The 19020-nt window shown below is 34.6% G+C and overlaps 1 protein-coding gene across 1 annotated transcript in view; it reads right to left on the bottom strand.

Moving 5' to 3' along the window:
* RALGAPA1 (Ral GTPase activating protein catalytic subunit alpha 1) overlaps positions 1–19020 on the bottom strand; it is a 239831-nt gene that overhangs the window by 27020 nt on the left and 193791 nt on the right. Inside the window, exons 38-39 of the mRNA XM_081829769.1 lie at positions 4018–4176; positions 2241–2368 (exon numbers count right to left, since the gene is read on the bottom strand). Coding sequence (XP_081685895.1) covers positions 2241–2368; positions 4018–4176 — 287 coding nt within the window. The remainder of the gene's footprint in view (positions 1–2240; positions 2369–4017; positions 4177–19020) is intronic.

Here is a 19020-nt window from a genome sequence, read left to right as displayed (position 1 = left end):
ACTATTTAAAAACTTCAAGAAACAGGCCTGAAAATCCAATCCAATCAATAAACCTACCAACCAACCAAACATAAAAACTCAATTAGGCAATTCCTTGGTGTTGGGTAGAGTTGTTTTAATATTGACTGTAATCTTTACAGATAACAGAATTAATCACTGCACAAAATAATGTACCCTATTTCATTTACTAAGCACTCCAAATTCATTACCTCATTTAATCTTCACAATAATTCTGAGATGGGTATTATCTTTTTTACAGACCAAGAAAGTGAGGTTTAGAAATTCTGTGACTAGACCAAGATCACAAGGCAGAGCTTGAGTTAAAATCAGTTATTTTCTAACTGCAAATCCAGCCACTATACCTCTAGTATAACATGCACATCTGAAATAGTTCTCAAGAGTATGAATTTAGGTGCAGGAAAAAGAAATTAAGCCATAGCCCCAATACTTTTAATTTTGCATTTTTAACTACTTGGTAAGGTGTGCATCTTAAATGTTTATACCTTGGGTCAGAAATAGTTTGTGCTTGCTCAAAAAATTGAGTTCCTGTTTTATGACACAAGAGGCAAACAGAGTTTTTTACTACAGTCTAATCTCTCTCGTCACTTTCCCAAAAGATTTAAGGCATTGTTTCAGTTGTGTCTTAAGTGAAATGGCAGAGGACACTAACCTTAGGATGAACATCACGATCAGGCAAACTGTAAGGAGGCAAAGGTCAGAAAGAAGACAGCCTCAGAGGAGTTGACAATGTGGATAAATTTAGTTTATGGGTAATAATCTGTTTATTCCTTGTAGGATTAGCTACCTTTCTAGAGATATTCAGGAAATAATAAACCAAATCGTTACATTTCACAACAATGACCACTTCAAATCTGAGCTTTCAACTTAAAAGTAAGTGAAGATATAACCATCACAAATAAGAAATGCTACATAAATGTCATTAAGCTTAATCAATGTGCCATGCCATGATCCACCTATAATTCCATTTCACAGTGTCAGAATACATGAGAAATTACATAGGAATCAGATTGCTTAAGTCAATTTTCATCAAAAGAGAATATATGTGGCAGACTTACAATACATCCATATTATGTGGAATAGAACATAGGATATTTTAAAAAGCCTTCCCTGTAAAGCTTAACAACTTATTAAGTAAAAGAAAAAGAATTGAAATGTTTTTAATCATACAGAAAAGGTACATGGAAACACAAATTCATTTTAGAAAGGAATATCAGAAGACAATTTAAAATTTAAAACTGTGTACATATTATGTGCCAGGCATTGCTCTAAGGGCTTTATACATATTGAATCATTCAGTTCTCATAACACAATGAGCTAGATGTTATCATTCTCATTTTATAGATATGGAAACTGAGGCTCAGAGAGGTTAAATAATTTGCCCAAGGCTAGATAGCTAAGGAAGTGATGGCCAGCATTTGAGTCCAGAAATCTGGCTCCAGAAGCCATGTTCTTAAACACTCCATGTCCTCTCACATTTCCACATCTTTGTTTATCTTGTTCCCTCTGCCTGGAAGGCTCTTCTCAATCTCATCCACCCGATTAACTCTTTTTTTTTTTTTAAAGATTTTATTTATTTATTTGAGAGAGAGAATGAGATAGAGAGAGCATGAGAGGGGGAGGGTCAGAGGGAGAAGCAGACTCCCTGCCGAGCAGGGAGCCCGATGCGGGACTCGATCCAGGGACTCCAGGATCATGACCTGAGCCGAAGGCAGTCGCTTAACCAACTGAGCCACCCAGGCGCCCACACCCGATTAACTCTTATTCATCATCTTTCAATATTCAATCCTCACATTTCTCATAAGTGTTTCCTGATACCACTACCCCTTCCAGCTGAGAGGCTGCTTGTCATTATACATCCAGAACACTGTATATAACTCTGTCACAACACATGCACTAAAAACAGTATATTTCCTCAACTAGATTGAGTACTTGATGATGACTATTTTGGTTATTTTTATACATCTATAGTGTCAGAGTACCTAGCAGTACTCTAGAGTATTAGAGTACCCCTAATGGGTCCTAATTAATTAATCAAAAGATAAGTACTGATTAGTAGTATGTAAAAGAAAATATATCACTCAAATATAACTGCTCAAACACTGGGGAGGAAGTCTATCATCCATATATCAATAAACAGAAATTCACCTAACACATAAGAAATACTTACCTTGGAAAGTAGACATGTATTAGACTAGAAACCGTACTGTTAAAAAGGATACAAGTTTTGATACAATGGAATCAGAGATTTCAGAGCACGGCTTGCATTTATAGCTGTTGCTCGAACCATAATGGGTAGGACCTTTCCATTCACAATAGCACCATCAAAAAGTGGACCAAAGAAGGGAACCTGATTGACAAATTACAACATAATTTTATACTCATATTGGAGAAAGATTATAAATAAGAACAATCAAGACAATGCACACAAAAATGTTTCTACTTCCTCTTTAGTTCTTCCTTCAGTAGAAATACTATTCAAATTCAATTATTTTCCATGATTAACACCAGAACAATAAACAAAAAATGCCAAAGGTCTACAGGGTTTCCCATTCAAAAAACTGTGCTTCATTTAACTGACTAAATAATTCATATCCCTGACAGTTTTCAAATTTCTGTAGCCTTAATTGTACACAAAAACCCAACACTGGAAAAAAACACAGTGACGATAATACATCCTTATAGGCAGCAAGTTAGTTCTTCATTATTTTTGTGTGATACCAGCTTTACTACAGAACCTAAAAGACTTTTATTACATGGTTTATTAGAAAAAAAAATCTATGTTTTGGTAATTGTCATTTTTATCAGATGACTGACAGTGTCAAAGTTATTCTGTCTGAATATGGTTGGTACAAATGACAGCTGAAGGCAAGGATGTGAGCTGTGGATAATACAGTAAATATGTCAAAAAATATGGCTTTGTGGCCATATATTGTCCCTGATATAGTCTTGATTTTTAAAAAAATTTTTTAAAGATTATTTATTTGAGAGAGATAGAGAGAAAGCAGAGCCATCGAGAGAGAACACGAGTGGGAGGGAGGAACAGAAGGAGAGGGAGAAGCAGGCTCCCCGCTGAGCAGGGAGCATGACCACAGGGCTTGATCTCAGGACCTGGGATCATGATCTGAGCGGAAAGCAGACGCTCAACCGATTGAGCCACCCAGGTGCCCCTCTTCTTTTTTTTTAAAAAAGAAAAAACCTGGGGAGGAAGGGGACACCGAAAACAAAAGAAAAACCCATTAAAAATGTAAAAACCACTAACAGCTTGCAGGCTGTACAAAAATAGGAAGTGGGCCATAGTTTGCTGACCTCTGGTTTAGATAAAGCCTAAAAAAACCTGGCTGTAAGCTTAAATTCACACCTGGGAAACAGTCTAATTCAAGAAATTCTAAAGATTCACGATCAACTGTGAAAAAATAGGTTTCCTATAAATTAAAAAGTATTCAATTAAAAAAATAAGAAAGACACCAAAACACTACCACACTTTTTAAATTATTTTGAAAGAAAATACTTCTGCAAGTGTATTTCAACCCTATGGTATAAGAGATCCAACTAGAAGTTGTTTTTTTGTTTTGTTTTTTGTTTTTTGACGTTGTAGGCCTTTCCTTTATTAAGGAACATGACTAAAATAATCATGTAATCCTTAGTAAGATATGTTAACTAAAAATACAAGAATGATTACTTCTTATTGTGTCTTTTAGGAAACTATAATCATCCTCTTAATAAAAGGTAATCCTTTTGTGAGCTTGGTAGAAAGCAACCTCCACTCTGGCACTACCTTAGCCTTTTCCCATTTGAACATAGTTTCTTGCTATTTTTCCAGTTTTAGCTCCTTCTGAATCAGACTTAGACAATTCACGTAGCTACCAGAGTCTGTGTCTCACTTCGCCCTGTTTTCACAACCTGGTATGCCTAGTCTAATTCTTCTGAAAGAAGAAACTCACAAACCCACATAGAGCTCAAAATATATTATTAAAATGTAACATAAGGAGTTCTTACCTCTGGTTTTTTCATTATCTGAATACTGAACATGTGATTTTTCATTGGATATATTACAATAAGGACATCACCGAATTCTGTAGGAATAATTCCTCTCCTGTAGTCTCTTGTATGCTCTGACCAAACAATGTGTACTTCGTCATTTCCCAAATGTCTCAACTGGAAAACCAAGAAAATAGTTCATAGTGTTTTAGAAAAAAGCATATAGCTCTTCATACAGCTACTGACAATATACTATACTATAAAAAGATTAAAAGGTAAAGAAATAAACTATAAATTTCATTTGATCATTTTCACAACACATGAAACACACACACTCAAAACATTAGGAGACACTGCAAAAGACCAGAAAATTTTCAGCTGTCAACAATGGGAAGCAGAGAACTTAGATGAAAAAAATTCCCATATAGCCCAAATATTCTTCTTAACTAGCAACTATACTAGTTTTTCCACTACCAAGCCTTTTACAGGACTGTTCAAATGTTTTTAAAAAGTGAGCGATGTAAGATTCTTCTCCCTTTTTTCTGACCATTCTCTCAAAGGGCTAATGAGCAGTAAAGTTGCCTAAAGAAGGCAACAGGAAGAGAAGGAAAAGAAATAGGTAATTCATAAATTGGGTAAATAATCTATTAAGTAAGAGAACGTTGACTGTATTTGGTTCAATATTTTTCCAGGGTTTCTTTGCCTATGAAACACTGTATATGAAATTCTTCCAAACAGACTTCTTGAAATGTGTTAGACTCTCAAGATGTTGTTTAAATATTTGTGGTGCTTACAAAGGTGCTTCTGGCAATCAGAGAGTTAACATTATGATGATTAAAATTATAAAAAAGCAAAACATCCAAAAGTTGGATTTCTAAGTTATTAGAAAAATGAACTTAATACCCATTAGTCTTGAGTTTTCTTCATAGAGATTATCATATAATCATGTATTTTAATATAAAATTTTGTTATCTTAGATTAATTGATTCTGTTACTGCAAACACCTGAGTCCATTTTTGGTGCATATCTCACATGAGGTTTTCTACTACTTTCAGATAAATGAACATACTGTATGTGTGACACACTCAAGGTTTAGAAGGTTTGGAAGAGAGAACTAGGTTAAGTGCCATCAATATTTTTTGATGAGCTAACATACAAGCAATTTCTATTTTTGAAATATGCAATCTACTTGGCTTAAAGACCACAGAGCAGGAAAAAAGTTAAATGTGTGATTTCAACAAACAAACAAAAAAGAAGTTAAGTCTAATTAATGAAAGGCTCTCTCTTCTGTTACCCTTAACCCTGGAGTTTTTGTTTTTGTTTTTAAGTAAGCTCTACGCCCGTGGGGCTTGAACTCATTACCCAGAGATCAAGAGTTACACATTACTGAATGAGCCAGCCAGGCGCCCCATAACCCTGGAGTTCTTAACCTGGGCTCAAGGAGTCTGTGAATATTTGAAAATTACGTGTAAAATTTTATTTGTGTATTTTTCTGAGGAGAGAGTCTCAAATAGGAGTATGTAACCCCAAAAAGCCAAGAACCAGTGTTCTAATGGTTTTTAAAGTCCCTAACAGCAGTCTATCTAGAAAATCCTAATTACTATGAATGTCATTAAAGTATCTGAAAATACAAGGCAAATCCCTCAACTTTAACTTTTGTATTCCTAAGCAAGAAATGCCCCCTCAGATACTTCGATTGGATTAAAAGACAGTACCCAGGCTAACTCCATAGACCGAAATCTATTATTTAAGAAATATAGTATAAAAATATTTATTTTCTTTTAAGGAGACTTTTAGGCCTAAGTATATTAAATTTTTTTTTTCTTTTTGGAAACCATCATCATACTCTAAATGCATGATGGTAGGCCTAACCATCAAAATACTGTTTAAGTTTTAATTCTCATTATTTACACCACACCATACACATGTGTGGACACACACACCCGTTAAATAATATAAATTTAGTACTTGGGCTCTGTAACATTTTTAAAAACCAAACAGATTACACAACTTAGAAAAGCCATGGCTCTATAATTTCATTTTTTAATCAAAATACTTTAAAAATATCCTTCCTATACAGCCATCCCCATGTGTCAGCTTCCCTAATAGGTTTATGTTAACTGAATACAAAAGAAATGTGAAATAAATTTAACCAGGAGGGATGATCCAATCTAATTTTGATACATTAATGTCATATGCTGTACATGTTACAATAGCAGCCAGATCTAATACTAAGCTCCAGGCTATACTAAGATTTCCAAATGGCAGATTGTTCTAAGTGATATCAAGTATAATTGAAGTAATAAACGATAGTAAAAGCTGAGCACACTGTCAGGAAGAATTTAAGTATTTACTTTTTAAAATTAAATGAGTTAGGTTAGGAAAGACAAGACAACTGAAATAATGCAGGTCTCAATTTACAGAAAATTCCTTTTATTTATCTGCTACATTAACCCTTGAACTCTTGCCAAAGCTATCTATAATTTCTAGTGCCCACTTATCTAAAGAAATGAGAGAAAAGGGAAACTAAAGTTTTATCTTATAACCAAAGCTTGTCTTCAAGTATCTACCACAGAGTATTAAAAGTCTGTTATAGAAGTTTAATGGAAAAAAAACATATTTTTACAAAGACACTGTAATGAAGATATTTGTGGCAAAGAACCAGGCATATAACAAAGTCATTCAAAACATGTTCAAGCATTCTGAGGGGAAAGCTTCAAGAACATTCTTATCATTTTTTAAAGAGTTGTTGTCCTGATTAGGCATGTTTTTGTATCTTTAGGTCTTTAAAACCTGCAACATAATAAACACAAATTGAGAAATTGCTAATCATTGCTATGTATATCTTAGAATTTTTGGAAGATTACTGAATGAATTTTGAGTATTAACAGTTAATAGAAATTTCAGAAGTACGTTTGACATATTTAACACAAATGCTTTATACAATATTTTATGTTTATTCCTTATCTCTTATGGACGTACAAGAAGATTGTGTCCTGTGTATACTCTCCAGGGTTTTCTATACTCTGAGAACTCTTAAAGAGTTCCTACCTACATGTTTTTTTACCCAGACACCAATCACTTCTGAAATAGAGTACAAGACTTAAGTACATGGGATGAATCTGTTAAAATGATTGGTGACCAAATGATTCTTCCAAATTCACTTCAAATGCTGTTGAAATAATTTTATTTCAGGGTATATAATATAGGCGGCAGATTATCATTATCAATTCAGGAAGATAAAAGTACTTAATGAAATTTAACATGTGTAAAATTGATGTCCTCAATACATTATAGAATATCAGCATTGGAAGAGACCCTAAAGCTCTGATTTCCTACCCAATACAGAACTCCCACTGCAATATCCTTGGACAAGTAATCCTGCCTCTGTCTGAATACTTCTAGGGTTGGGAATTTTATACCTTCATTAGTTGGCCAATTCATTTTTAAAGAGCTACAATCATTAGAACATTCTTTATACTGAGCTAAAATTTGCTTCCTGAAGCTAGTTCTTCTAAAATGAGCCTTACCAAATAAATCCAGTCTATATTCTATATATTATCTTTCCAGATATTTGAAGATTGGCCTAACATATATCTCAACTTTTCTTTTCCATGTTAAATGTGTCCTTAGAGTTCCTCCTCTTATAGCTTACAAATCTATTCATTATCTTGGATTATTACCTCAGTTTACTGATGTTTCTATTAAATTGTGATGTCTGGAATTGAACACATTATTAATATATGCTCTGACTAATACAATCAGCTCATAGTGGGACCACTTCCTTTGTTCTGTTAACTAAACTATTTTCTGCATTTTTACAAAATTGGCTCAAATGGAAGTTGTAGTCAATTCAAACCCTTAAGTCTTGTTCTTACAAAGTTCTAAGCAGGTAAAACTGCTAGATCTAAAGGGAGAATTTCATATTTATTCTTATCAAATTTTACCTTGCCAGGTTCAGATTATCCTTAAGCCTATCAAAGTCTTTTTTTCCCTGATTCTGCTATTCAATGTGTTGGCTCTCTCTTACCCAGATTTGGGTTATCCTTAAATTCAATTTCTTGTGTCTTCATTTAGATTTTAGATAAAAATGTCAAGTGGGACAAGTCTGGGTAACAGCCTTATAGCAAGTCATTATAAATGTTCCTCTGGGTTAAAATAATATCCAACATTTATTAAATTCTTACTATTCTAAGTGCTTTGGCATAATTTAGTTTTAACAACATGCTACAAAGTATAATTATTATTACCCCTATTTTTACAGGTGAGGAATTGAAACTTAAAAAGATAAATTAACATGCCTAATGTCACATGACTAGTAAGTGGCAGAGTCAGAACTGAAACCAAGGCAGTCTAATTCCAGAAACCATACTTCAACCACCTCCCTATATGCCTTTCATTAAATAATTTATGTCTCTAGATGTGATTATACAACCAGTCATGAATATACTTACTGAACTATTATTTTTTTTTTTTTTTTTTTTTTTTTTTTAAATGTTTTATTTATTTATTCATGAAAGTCAGAGAGAGAGAGAGAGGCAGAGGCAGAGGGAGAAGCAGGCTCCCCGCCCAGCAGGGAGCCCGATGCGGGACCCGATCCCAGAACCCTGGGATCACGACCTGAGCCGAAGGCAGACGCTTAACCATCTGAGCCACCCAGGCGCCCCCTTACTGAACTATTATTAAGACCACATTTCTTCAACTTGTTCACAACAAACAACTTAGTTAAATGCTTTATACTGTCAATGGCCTTCCCTGATCTAGTAATCCTATTAAAACAAATTAAGTTACTTTGATGTGATCTGTTATGGTGAACTCATGGTGGCTCCTAGTGATCACTACTTCATTACCTAAGTGCTCACAAACCATCTGTTTAATAATCCTGTTTTGTCAGGCATGGACATGGAGCTCATGAATGTTAATTTTTGTAGTTAGTGGACTATTCCATGTCCTTTTATGAAAATCAGATGTTTGCCTATCTTAAGGCAACAAAATGTTTTCATTTTCCATGATTATCAGAGATTACATTCAATTCTGGATTTCCTCAATGCCATGAAATTTCATCTGGAGCTGGAGACTAGATTTCATGTAAAGTAACTATATCATCTTTCACAAAATCAGCTTACCCTCTGACTTCCCCATTTCTATTAAAAGTCCCTAACAATTATTATAATCACTCAGGGTCAAACTCTGAAAGTCTCCAATTTCTGTTTTCCTTACTGTATGTCTAACAAGCTCTTCATTTTTTTTTTTTAAACTTTAGATTCCTTTTTTGTACTTTCCTTCCTATTTCATCTACTGTTGTCCTAGGTCATATGTAAGTCATCCTACATACCTGAACTAGTTCATGAGTTCTTAAAAAGCTTCTCCCCTGCCACCCACTTTTCTTCAGACATTAGCAAATACTGAGAGCTGACTAAATGCATTGTGCTGGCTAGCACAGATACAATGGTGAAAAAACAAAAAACAAAACAGACATAGTCTCTGTTTTCACAAAACTTCAAGTCCAGTGAAGGAGATAGAGTAAAAGAATAATTGAATAATCAGTGATATAGATAATCCTCTAACTATACTTCTCTGAATGCAAATAACAAAGAAAACTGATCTATAATGGTACCTGAAGAACACACAGAAGTTAATTAGGTTAGGCAGTTTGGGAGATAGTTGCATACATGTAGAAATTTAAACTGATTAATACTGCCTCAAGCCCTCATTCTTTCCCCAATCTTCCAGACACCCACACAAAGCAAAATAGACACCATCAAATACTCCTCAATCATGTTAAAAACCATACTTTCATACATTTTAGGATCATATATATTTTCATATGTTTACTGGCTGTCTGCATCATTCATTTTTAGTATTAAGAAAAGCTTCTTAAAACAACAGACATGGTGTCTAGTATACAATTACCTTAGCAGAGTGGGCACTCAATACATACTGCTGAGTATTAAAAAGATAGTCCTGAAAATGCTTTATTGAAATGTGTGACTTCTGTGTTGAAGATGTGTTTGAAAAGACCACAGCTTGAAAACTGGTTTTTGAAATGTTTCAATAACCAACTGAAAAAAAGGAAAATCCCTACTGGATTTGACTTCTAGTATAACCAGAACCTTGGTGTAAAATTTTCCTTTGAAACATTTTCCATCACGGGGCACCTGGGTGGTTCAGTCGTTAAGCGTCTGCTTTCGGCTCAGGTCATGATCCCAGGGTCCTGGGATCGAGCCCCGCATCAGGCACCCTGCTCCGTGGGAAGCCTGCTTCTCCCTCTCCCACTCCCCCTGCTTGTGTTCCCTCTCTTGCTGTGTGTTTCTCTGTCAAATATATAAATAAAATCTTTAAAAATAAAAAATAAAATATTTTCCATTACAGAAACTCAAGAAAACAAAGCTGTTATATTTGGAAATTGCCGGAATCTGAAGTTTCAGAGAAGGAGAAGCAACAGTGGTTAGACATGTCGGGTGACTTCTTTTTTGGTTACATTTGGACAAACACAAACTTCATAGTTCTCGGAAGGACACCGGAGGGTGTTCGAGTCTATATGCCTGTTGTGTTGAAGAAATGGAGAAACACAGATGGGAAAGAAAAAGGATGACAGGAGAAAGAGGAGAGACTTGAGAGAGGGCTCAGAGAAAGAAGAACTGGAACAAGGCATGATCAGGTTAAGTCTAGTTATAGTATCACAATACTTACCTAGGTAAATTTTTTGTCATTACATAGTGCACAGCATAAAAAACAGAATTATTTGCAATTATGGCATTTATTTAAAGATTCCACTTTGATGGTGACAGGAGGCGTAAGTGCTATAAAGAGAATAAAACAGGGTAATGCGATAGTGTTACTGGGTGAAGGGGACTTCTTTAGCTAGGATAGTTTGGAAAGGTCTCTCTGAGAAACTGTCATGTGAATCTGAGAATAGAACAATAAGAATAAGAAAGCCTGGTGGTGTGGAGAAAGAGCATTTCAAATGGAAAGAACAGTAAGTGCATACCCTCTGAGATGGGAATGCGCCTGACATGTTGGCAGGTCCATGAGGCCAGATTGCGCTAAATGAAAAGGAAAGTGACAGGAGATGTGATCAGAGAGGTAGGCAGGCAGGTGGCCAGATCATGGGGCATTGAAGGCCATAGTGAAGAATTAGAACTTTATTCTACATGCAGTAAGAAGCCACTGCTATCACATCCAAATTATACCATTCGCAGTGGTGAGATAAATTTACTCTGAACCATTTATATTTCCTGGTTTCTCTATCCTCTATTCTTGTCATAAAAAGTATATTTACAGAAATTGGGGTTAAGGGTAGAGTCTAGGATAGTAAAATAGAATTATGTTATGTAAGACTGTTATTTTGGGATTAAAACCATGAGTATAATTCCATACCATTGACTAACTATTATACTAACTATACTTTAACTAAAATAATGAAAATTTTATTATTATTTCTTAAATTTGTTTTTGAATTCATTTTCCAGACTATATTTAGCATAAAAGTTCTTTGGAAAGTAAAGTACATTTCAATTTTATTTCTAGACAAAACAAAGGAAAATAGATTTAAAATTACAATCAGGCCATCAGGTCAATAAAGCTGATTTATCTGGGAAACTATCATGACCAAATTCCAAAACAGAAAATGAGGTGTTGTCCATGACACTAACAATATTTCAGAGGAAACTGAGTTAAGCACATCTTTCCCCTCTTTTGGGGGGATGCAGGAAATGACAGACTGGAGACTCCAACTAAGTAAATTACAATGATCTCAACTTGATCTTCGTGAAACTTCTAACAGGGTGATTCAGTTACTTATGAAGCAGAATATCACCAAGTGGCCAGAATAAGGAGACCAAGGAAATGAGACAAACTCCTGTGAACATTTTATACCAATGCTTACAGTACTTTTGATATTTAAGAGTAAACAGAATAAATTCAGTTAAGTGATTTTTTCCATCAGTCTTCCTCAGAGATAATTTATAGAATAGATAGCTTTGTCTAGGGTTACATGAGGATTTTTGATATGATAGGATATTTCCAAGAGAGTACTTTGTTCAACTGAATATTTGATTCAGTTGAACATTCTGCTGCTACTGTCTTGAGCCTTGAAAATAGAGTACTGCTTCTATTCAGAAGAAATAAAACACTACACTTAAACAGGTTCAAGGATATTTACCTCTCATTCTGAGAAAATAAAATGCTTAAAAATGTCTACAAAATCACCATATGATATTTTAAATAGAAATTGAGAACTAAAATTAGTTTCTATAAAATAGATATAAATGATTTTCTCCTTTCAAGTTTAAAACAAAGAACCAGAGTCATAAATAATTCTAGCTTGCCAGAGGCACGGCTATTTCTTTATACTGACTGTCGACTACCTAATTTAATTAGAGGTATTAAACTCCATGCTGAGGTCAACGAGCCTTACTTCCTCCAATATTACACTTCAACCAATGCTCATTAATGTGTCTACTGAATGGATTAACACACCTAAAGATATATCTACAGAGGAAAGGGGGACAACCTAATGATATCCAATTGTTCATTTGTAATAGGACACATGTTCTAGGCCTCAACTTATTACCACTAATGTGGAATCTATTAAATTCAGGAGGAAAAAATACCAATACAGAAAGTGATTTTTTATTAAGGAGAACTGGTATAAGACAACTGGTTTCCATGATTAAGTTTAAATATTTAACCTTTTATTAAAAAGAAACTGATACTATAATAGAGCTAAAATATAAGCCTGTTAGAAAAATCTTACATACTAGGATTCTGAAGAAGAGATTAAGGGGAAAGATTCATACTGAATTGGGAAGAAAACTCAGTATATAGAGAAAAAGAAATGTTAAGGTGTTTTTTTATTTCTATAAAAAAGGAGGTTTAGAATAGTTATAGTGAATTATGAGACCAGGTATAATTTTCCTTTCTACTGAATTAAGTGAAATGTTGCCTCAATTTAGTCATAACCTGATACAGTTTTTATATAAACTGATTTAAATTACCTGAGAAGAGAACTATACCCTTCCAAAATGATGTTGCTTTATTACATATTGTTTGTAATTTTGATGATATGGTAGATGCTATACATGTGAAAGCAGTGACACTGCAACATTTTCTCACTAAAACAAACACTTTAAATTGCTTTAAGTAAAAAAGCCTATCTAATTAGGGTAATTTTCTTCAATAAAGCAGGCATTAAAAAGAAAACCCAACAGGTATAATTATTATAACAACTGAAATAATATACATGCTTGCATTATAAAATTGTAAAAAATTACAAACATATGCTTACATTTTAAAAAGTCCCAATACTTCTGGCATCTCAATAATTAAACAACTGAATATTATGCCATGTAACTGCCTGTGTCCGAGAAATTTCTCCTTACTAAATAATTGGAAAAAATACTAGTGCTTTTCCAGTTGGTAAATCACCAAATAATCTTAAATTTAGAATTAGATAGCTTAAAAAAAAAAGTCAAAGCTTTTCCTAGGGTGTGATGTCACCAAAATGGTGGCCCAGGAAAGGTCCAAGCTCTTGTTCCTCCATTAAAACACTGAAAAAAACATGATCTTATATACAGAAACCTCTGATTCCACAAAAACACTTAGAGCTAATACACGGATTCAGCAGAATTGCATGATACAAAATCAACACTTGAAAATCAGTTGCATTTCTATATACTAACAATGAACAAATTAAAAAGGAGACAAAAATAATTCCATTTATAATTGCATTAAAAAGAATAAAACACTTAATGGAGAAGTTTAACTGACTTGTGTACTGAAAACTACAAAACACTGCTGAAAGAATTTTAAAGACTACAGAAGTGAATGGAAAGATATCCCATGTTCATGGAATGGAAAAACTTAATATTGTTAAGATGATGATATTACCCAAAGTGATCCAAAAATTCAATGCAATCCCTATCAAAATCCCAACAAGGTTCTTTGCATAGAAATAGAAAAAGCCATCCTAAAATTCATCTGAAATCTCAAGAGAACTTGAATAGTAAAAATGATAGTGGGGGGAAAAAAAAAAAACAGAACAAAGTTGTAGGACTCATATTACTTAATTTCAAACTTACTACAAAGCTACAGTAATTAAAGCATTTAATTAAAGCAAAAACCCCCTTAGACATTTAGACCAAAGAAAAATAATACAGAGCTCAGAAAAAAACTCTTGCATAGAAAGCCAACTAATTTTTGACAAGAGTGCCAAGATCATTCAATGAGAAAAAGTGGTCTTTTTAACAAATAGTGATTGGAAAACTAGATAATCACATGCAAAAGAATGAAGTTAGACCTTTATCTCACAATATATATAAAAATTAACTGAAAATGGATTCAAAAATTAAATGTAAAATTTAAAACTGTAAAAATCTTAGAGGAAAACATACAGGAAAATCTTTATAACATTAGAATTGACAGTGATTTATTGAACTGACACCAAAAGCAGAGGCAACAAAATAAAAAAACTGATAAACTGGACTCCATCAAAATTAAAACTTTTGTGCATCAAAAGACACTACTAAGAGTGAAGACAAGCCACAAAATGGGAGAAAATATTTGCAAGTCATATATCAGATAAGGGATTAACATCTAGAAGAACTTTTATAATTCAACAATAAAGATGCAAACAACTTAATTAAAAAATAAGTTAAAGACTGAATAGACATTTCTCCAAAGAAGGTATACAAATGCCAATAAGCAATGGAAAGATGCACATCACTAGTCATTAGGGAAATGCAAATCAAAACCACAATAAAATACCACTATGCATCTATTAGGGTAGCTACATTTGTTTTTAATGGAAAATAACAAGTGTTGGTGAGGGTATACAAAAATTGGAACTCTTGTGTATTGCTGGTAGAAATGTAAAAATGGCACAGTCATTGGGGAAAACAGTTCCTCAGAAAGCTAAACACACAATCTCCATATTACCCAGGAATTTCACTCATAGGTATTTATCTAAAAGAACTGAAAACAGGGATTCAAACCAATACTTACACAACAATGTTCATTGCAGCATTATTTGCAATAGCCAGAAAGTAGAAACAACACAGTGTCTACCAGATGAATAAACAAAATATGGTATATACATATAATGGGATATTATTCAACCACAGAAAGGAGTGAAATTTTGACACCTGATACAACATGGATGAACCCTGAAAACATTATGTTAAGTGAAATAAGACAGACACAAAAGGACAAATACTGTTGATTCCACTTATATGACGTACCTAGTACTGGCAAATTCACGGAGACAGGAAGTATATTAGAGGTTACCAATGGCTGGCGGGGGGGAATGGAGAGTTATTATTAATGGGTAGAGTCTGTGTTTGGGAAATAAAGTTCTGGGATTTCCAGTTTCCAGTCTGGAACCTAAGAAGCTTAGAAGTTGCCACTCTGTCCTAATAAGTAAAAAGCTAAACAAATTGAAAAATGAAATACTCTTCTTGGGTCAGAGATATGAGGTCACAGGCTAAACTGCTGCCCCCCAGATTGGACAGGCAGGCAAAAATGGAGGATGACAATGAAGCAGAAACCTCTGTAGGAACTTGTAGCAAGGTAGGAAAATGTAAATTGTAATTGTAAATTCCTGGAGATGCAATGTGGACAGGTCTGAGACGCTGAGGAGTTAGAAATGGCAGGGATGATAGAATTACAACTATGATTAACATGCTAAGGGTTCTAATGGAAAGAGTAGACAACATGCAAGTACACATGGATAATGTAAGCAGAAGATGGAAATTCTCACAAAGAATCAAAAAGAAATGCTAGAGATACAAAACAACATAACTGAAATGAAGAATGCCTTTTATGATCTCACTAGTAAACCAGACATGGCTAAGGAAAGAATCTCTGAGCCTGATGATATAACATCATAAACTTGTAAAACTTGAGATGCAATGAGAAAAAAGACTGGAAAAAAACAAAACAGAATATCCTAGAACTATGGTACAACCACAAAAACTAACATACATAAAAGGAGAAGAAAGAGAGACAGGAACAGAAGCAATATTTGAAGCAATACTGCTTGAGAATTGCCCCCAATTAATGTCAGATACCAAACCACAGATCCAAGAAGCTCAGAGAACACTAAGCAGGACATATGCCCAAAAAACCACATTTAGGCAAATCATCAAACTTCATAAAATTACAGATAAAGAAAAAATCTTGAGAGAAGCCAGAGGAAAAACTACATTTTATTTATAGAGAACCAAAGAAAAGAACAACATTTGACTTCTCCCCTGAAACCATTCAAGCAAGAAGAGAGCGGAATGAAATATTTAAAGTATTGGGAGGAAAAACTACCAACACTTAGAATTCTGTATTCTGTAAAATTATCCTTCAAAAGTAAAGGATAATAAAGACTTTCTCAAACAAAAATTGAGGGAATTAGTTGCCAGTAGACCTACCTTACAAGAAATTTAAAAGAAGTTCTTCAGAGAAAAGGAAAATGATACAGGTTAGAAATTCAGATCTACATAAAGAAAATAAAAGCACCAAATAATCAAAACTGAAGGGGGAAAAATTTTTATTTTTCTTATTCTTAATTGATCACACAGGTCACAGTTTGTTCAAAGTAATAGCAGCAATAATGCATGTGATTACGTATGGTTAGGTATATATATATATGCTTATCTGTAAGTAAAATGAATGATAGCAATGATACAGGGATAGGAGGGAAAGATTAAATATACTGTTATTTATAAGGTACTTGCAGTATCCATGAAGCAGCCTAGTATTTGAAAGTGGACTTGGATTAGCTCTAAATGTATAGTACAAACTCCAGGGCTGTGATTAAAAAAAAGTTAAAAAAGAAAAGTAGTGTAATTGATATGCTAAGAAAGGAGAAAAAATGGAATCATATAAAATGCTCAATTATAACCACAGAAGGCAGAACAAGTGTGGAATTCAGAAATAGGAACAAAGAACAGGGTAATAAATAGAAAAAAGTAACATATGTGGTAAATATTAATCCAGCTATATCAATGATTACTTTAAATATCAATTGTCTAACTACACATTAAAGACAAAGATTGTCAGAGTGGATCAAAAAAATAAGACCCACCTATATGTTGCTACAAGAAACCCACTTAAAATATTAAGACACATATAAATTAAAAGTAAAGGGGGGACGCCTGGGTGGCTCAGTTGGTTAAGCATCTGCCTTCGGCTCAGGTCATGATCCCAGAGTCCTGGGATCGAGTCCCGCATCGGGCTCCCTGCTCTGCAGGGAGCCTGCTTCTCCCTCTGCCTCTGTCTCTCTATCTCTCTCTCTGTCTCTCATGAATAAATAAATAAAATCTTTAAAAAAAAAAAATTAAAAGTAAAGGGATGGAGAAAGATACCATGATAACACCAATAAAAAGAAAAGTGGGAATACCTGTATTAATTTCAGACAGAGGAGACTTCAGGGCAAGGAAAGTTAAAGAGAGGCATTACCTAATGATATAGAGGTTGGTACTCCAAGAAGACATAACCAATCCTTAATGTGTATGCACCTAACAACAGAGTGTCAAAATTTGTGAAGCAAAAACTGATAGAACTGCAAGTAGAAGGATCCACTATTATAGCGGGAAACTTTAATACTCCTCTCTCAGAAATGGAGAGATCCAGCAGGCAGAAAATTGGTAAGGATATAGTTGAACTCAACAGCTCCATCAATCAACTGGATATAATTGACATTTATAGACTACTTCCTCCAACAATAGCAGATTACACATTCTTCCCAGATTCACATGGAACATTCACTAGATAGACTACATTTGGGCCATAAAGAACATCTTACAAAATTTAAAAGAATAGAGATCACACAATGTCTGTTTTCAGACCACAATGGAATTAAACTAGAAATCAACAACATAAAGATAGCTGGAAAACCCCAAAATACTTGGAGATTAAACAATATACTTCTAAATAACACATGGATCAAAGAATTCTCAAGAGAAAATAAAAAAGATTTTGAACTGGGGCACCTGGGTGGCTCAGCAGTTAAGCGTCTGCCTTCGGCTAAGGTCATGGTCCCAGGGTCCTGGGATCGAGCCCCCCATCCAGCTCCCTGCTTGGCGGGAAACCTGTTTCTCCCTCTCCCACTCCTCCTGCTTATGATCCCTCTCTCGCTGTGACTCTCCCTGTCAAATAAATAAAATCTTAAAGAAAAACTATTTTGAACTAAATGAAAATGTTCTGGAAATAGATACCTGTGATAGTTGTACATTATAAATGTTTATGCCAATGCACATTTAAAAATGGTTAAGATAGGACTTCTGAGAAGATGGTAGAGTCACAGTATCCTTACCTCATCCCACAGACACACTGAGATAACAGCCACATCAGTGAAACTAACTCTGAAAATGACTCATGACTTGAAGACTAGCAGAACAGACTTTCCACAGTTAATAGTGCAGAAGAAACCACATCAAAAAGGATAGAAGGAGCAGAAATATGGCTGGAAACTCCCCCTTCCAGCATTCTCCCCACTCTACATGAGACTAATCATAAACAAGAGGGACACTATATAAGCATGAAGAAGAGCAAGAGGATCAGACCCCACCCCAGGCACCCCAGGCACAGGGAACCCCATAACACTTTGACTTTTAAAGCCAATGGGCCTTAACTTTGAGAGTTTTTACAATCAAGAGGGTTTAACTCTGGGTACTTTAAAACTGAGTTCCCACCCTTAAAAAGCCAGTGTAACAAATAACCCAGGAGAGACACAGCATGGAAGCAGCAGTTTGAAAAGAAACTGGGGTATGAGAAGTGGATTTATTTGCTAATCTCAAAACGTGCATTGGAGGGGCAGGAATCTTTAGGAGAATTCTCCAAGAACAAAAGTGCTGCCTGGCAGACCATTCCTCTCCTGCTTCCCTCGCAGCCTAGAAAGCCAGATATCTGTGGGAAGCAGAGTGAACATTCTCCATCTATGTTGTTAGCATCATGGTCCCTACCCCACCCAACCTCCCCTACTCCACATATATCTCTCCAAAGCAGTTCCTGTCCTAAAAACCCTGCAGA

The sequence above is a fragment of the Leptonychotes weddellii genome, chromosome 9 (genome assembly GCF_054177405.1).
Source record: "Leptonychotes weddellii isolate Sample4059 chromosome 9, ASM5417740v2, whole genome shotgun sequence".
Taxonomy (NCBI): domain Eukaryota; kingdom Metazoa; phylum Chordata; class Mammalia; order Carnivora; family Phocidae; genus Leptonychotes; species Leptonychotes weddellii.
The sequence above is the reverse complement of the archived record's forward strand: the minus strand, read 5'-3'. Positions and strand labels throughout refer to the sequence as shown.